Source organism: Octopus bimaculoides, chromosome 13 (genome assembly GCF_001194135.2).
Source record: "Octopus bimaculoides isolate UCB-OBI-ISO-001 chromosome 13, ASM119413v2, whole genome shotgun sequence".
NCBI lineage: Eukaryota > Metazoa > Mollusca > Cephalopoda > Octopoda > Octopodidae > Octopus > Octopus bimaculoides.
This window is the reverse complement of record NC_068993.1, coordinates 46,777,022-46,780,907: the sequence shown is the minus strand read 5'-3', so window position 1 is coordinate 46,780,907 and position 3,886 is coordinate 46,777,022. Positions and strand designations below refer to the sequence as shown.

Here is a 3,886-nt window from a genome sequence, read left to right as displayed (position 1 = left end):
GGGGTTATGAAGTTGATAATTAGGAAGCTGTGTTCAGCAGTTGTGGGGGTCCTGGCAGGCAGAAATGACCCAGAAATCAGTTGAGGAAAACATTTGTCAGAATGATATCACATGTTTTCACATGAGGTGTTTGGCATGTAAGAACACTTCTGATGATGTGAGTAAAGACAGGGGTAGTGATATATCATGATATGGATTTATGTAGTCACACACATGGATACATGCACAAACACTGTATTTTTGTTTTTGTTTTTTTGTTTTGGCATACAAGCCAAGATTTTCAGACCAAAATTTAAAAAAAAGAAAAAAAAAAGGTAGGTCAACCAAGACACTAAGATGACTTTGGCAAACCAAATATTTCATGAGAAAAAAGGTGGAATTTGAAAAGTTAGTGACAGTGTTCGAATGTTTACATGTTCACACTATATTCTACATTGATTTGTATGCTGGAAAATACAGTAATGCTTTGCAATCAAAATGAATTAAAAGTGTGTGTGTGTGTGTGTGTGTGCTGGGCTGGGCATCCAGCCACAGCAACCATAACAAAGCAAGCAACACAGAACACAGTTCTCTGACTTGTTGGGTACTGTTGAGCAGCCAGCTGGGGTGGGTGGGGGACAAACATTAAATGATAATGATGATATAACCTTCACTTTATATAGGCTTCTCATGCTGGCATGAGTTGGACAGGTCATCGCAGTGCAGGTCAGTTCTCATGTCAATTTACTGTCTTCCTAGATAGATGTGAAGACCAAGTTTTGTAGTTTTAGCATGATTTCTCTGTTTGTATGCTTGCTCTTCTTAACACTAAAAATTTTACAGAATGCAGTGAATGCATTTTTTCAAGGCACTGCATGTGTGTGTGTGTGCATTTCAGAGACAGACAGATGAACAGAAGAAAGAGACAAAAACATGCAGTTATCAGAAAGATAAGCCAATGCCAATCAGGTACCATTCTTATCATAGACAAGAGATAGACGGATAGCAAACAATATAGCCATTCTCTTGCAATGTAAGCACCACCCCAAAAATGGCAAAGCAAAACTAAGAAACAAAGAAAAACTGATTTCTAATAAATTACAAACCAAAATTTTTTTTTTTTTTTTTTTACTATCTAATCAGAAAGAAAACAGATGCTTCCACAACCAAATTTCAGACCAAAGAATATCATATGATATATAAATACTATACGGTAAAATTAATAAATAGAACAAACTATCCAAAACTAATAGTATTTTCATTCACTTTAAATTTGCTTTCCATGCCAGCATGGGTTAGAAGAATACATTTCATGAAAGCATTGTCTTTACAGCCAGATGCTCTTCCCACTGCTAACCCTTGTCTGTGTTTCAAGTAAGGAACATTTCATTTCACTTGTCATTGAAAGCATTCCCCTGATAAACTGTTGTGGTTCAGCATCCAGTTGCACTTGGAACATCCACTGCAGAGGATGCAAACAACTACAATGGCGAAACATATGTAGGGAACGAATGACATAAGCTTGTGAGTGATGATGATATTCTTGATGAAACTCTAAACTCACTAAGACCTGTCATACATCCAGCTGTACAGATAAGATTTACCACACATACATACATACATACATACATACATACATACATACATATATACACACACACACACACACACACACACACACACACACACACACACATTCACATATTTCATGTGTGCTTTGCTGTCATAGCAGAGCAAATAACCATTCATTAGGACATAATATATCTATAATCCCTGGTGATCTCCACAAACAGCAACCATGAGGCAGTGTAATATCATGCCGATCCTCATATGTGGGGTTGTATACAGACAGTTGCAGAAATACAGAACAAAGCGTTAAATAATAAATGGCAAAAGAGCATGAACTGCATAAATAAATCCATTTGCTTAGAGACCATAGACAAGGTCTTAGACATATTCAGTTAAGTTCTGAGAATGCTAAGAGAATATAGAGTAGTATTCATCATTTAGCATTGTTTTCTTTTGGTTTTTCCTTTTTTTTTCTTTCAACTGAAACAACTGTAAGAAAATCATCATCATCATCGTTTAACGTCCGCTTTCCATGCTAGCATGGGTTGGACAATTTGACTGAGGACTGGTGAACCAGATGGCTACACCAGGCTCCAATCTTTTCTGGCAGAGTTTCTACAGCTGGATGCCCTTCCTAACGCCAACCACTCCGAGAGTGTAGTGGGTGCTTTTACGTGCCACTGGCACAAAGGCCAGTCAGGCGGTACTAGCAACGGCCATGCTCAAAATGGTGTATTTCACATGCCACCTGCACAGGAGCCAGTCCTGCGGCACTGGCAACGATCTTGCTCGAATGTCTTTACACGTGCCACTGGCATAAGTGCCAGGAAGGCAACGCTGGGCACAGGTGCCAAATTTAATTATGCAAATCATGTTCTTTTATCATTTATTATTAATACTTCATTCACTACTTCTGCTGTAGTCTATATATATATATATATATATATGTATGTATGTATAGTATAGTCTGTAAAATGGTTAGCAGTCGGAAGGGTACCCAACCAAGCTAAAAAAAAGAAATATATGAGCAAGATGGAGGATCTTCCAAGTCATATAGAGAGGCAGCAGTTCCAAATAAGAACTCACTCAGAACTTACTTGACAACTCCTCAAACTCATGCAACCATAGATAGCAAATATAAAATGATGCCATATACATATATATATATATATATATATATATATATATATATATATATATACATTTATTTATTTATGTGTTTCAGCCAAGTGGCTGCGGTCATGCTGGTGCACCCCACCCCATTTATTCTAACTGACTACTTTGAAACACAAGGTTTTGAGGAACAAGAGGATAATGAACCAACCAACATAGTTGTCTCTAGCCATACACTGTACAAAAGATAGGTAACTTCCTTATTTCTAGAACAGATTCGTTCTTTACCACAAAGGGACAGGAAGACTACATTGCTAAGTGCTCCACCTCAGCTGACTAAAACCGACCGATTAAAAATAAGGAGTGACAGTGACAGTTCATTTACTGCTTTGTCACTTGAATAAACACAAAAATGAGAAATTTGGAGTAGAAATAGAACAAATCTGTTTTGAAGAAGAAAAAATTAAATGCATGCGTGTATTTAACAGACAAGCTAAAGTTGCTTCGGCAACAAATCCACACTCTTTACCGAGACGCACGTTCCTGTAATTCACCAAATATCATACAAACTATAGACAAGCAACCAACCTATATTTAGGATTTTAGATAAAGATAATTAGAAAGGCAGGTTGACAGAATTGACTGTAATCTCAAAGAGGACATGGAAAACAACCACAGCTATCAGTCTGGAATTAAAATATTAATACAATAAGAGGAAGAAATAAAAGCACTGCAAGACATACCTAGAGCTTTGACAAGTTCTTTCACAGAGAAACCTTGTAATTCAGAGTTGACCTCTGAAGAAGAAGGTGTTTCTTTTTTGGTGGACTTCTGTGAACCAGGCGTTGGCATGCTTCCATTCATTTCTGATGTTTTCACAGACTTTGACCCACCCATACTGCCAGAGCTTTTATAGCTTCCGCCAGAATTTTGTCGGCTGTTCGCATAGTCGTTGTGTTCCTTCGTTGCCATGAAAGATAAGCCAGTCTGTTTGGTGTCACCCAAGAATCCGTCCGCGCGACACAATACCGGCCCATTGAACTGGTCGGAGGAGTTTCCTCCACCCCCTCCGGCCCCTCCGTACCAGCTGGCACCGAAACTGGAACTTCGCTCATGCGTGTGATGCTGAGGTTTTTGACCAAATACTGTGGAATCGTTTCCGGAGAAACCTGAAGAAATGGAAAACAGATATGTGAGAATAAAGGAATGGAGGTGAAGGATGAGT

At 38.4% G+C, this 3,886-nt stretch overlaps 1 protein-coding gene across 7 annotated transcripts in view; it reads right to left on the bottom strand.

Annotated features, from left to right (window-relative positions):
• Nucleotides 1–3,886, bottom strand: part of LOC106869699 (E3 ubiquitin-protein ligase MYCBP2) — a 145,882-nt gene that overhangs the window by 64,647 nt on the left and 77,349 nt on the right. For all 7 annotated transcript variants that reach the window (XM_052972468.1, XM_052972462.1, XM_052972464.1 and 4 more), the window contains exon 55: nucleotides 3,405–3,830. In XM_052972468.1, coding sequence (XP_052828428.1) covers nucleotides 3,405–3,830 — 426 coding nt within the window. The remainder of the gene's footprint in view (nucleotides 1–3,404; nucleotides 3,831–3,886) is intronic.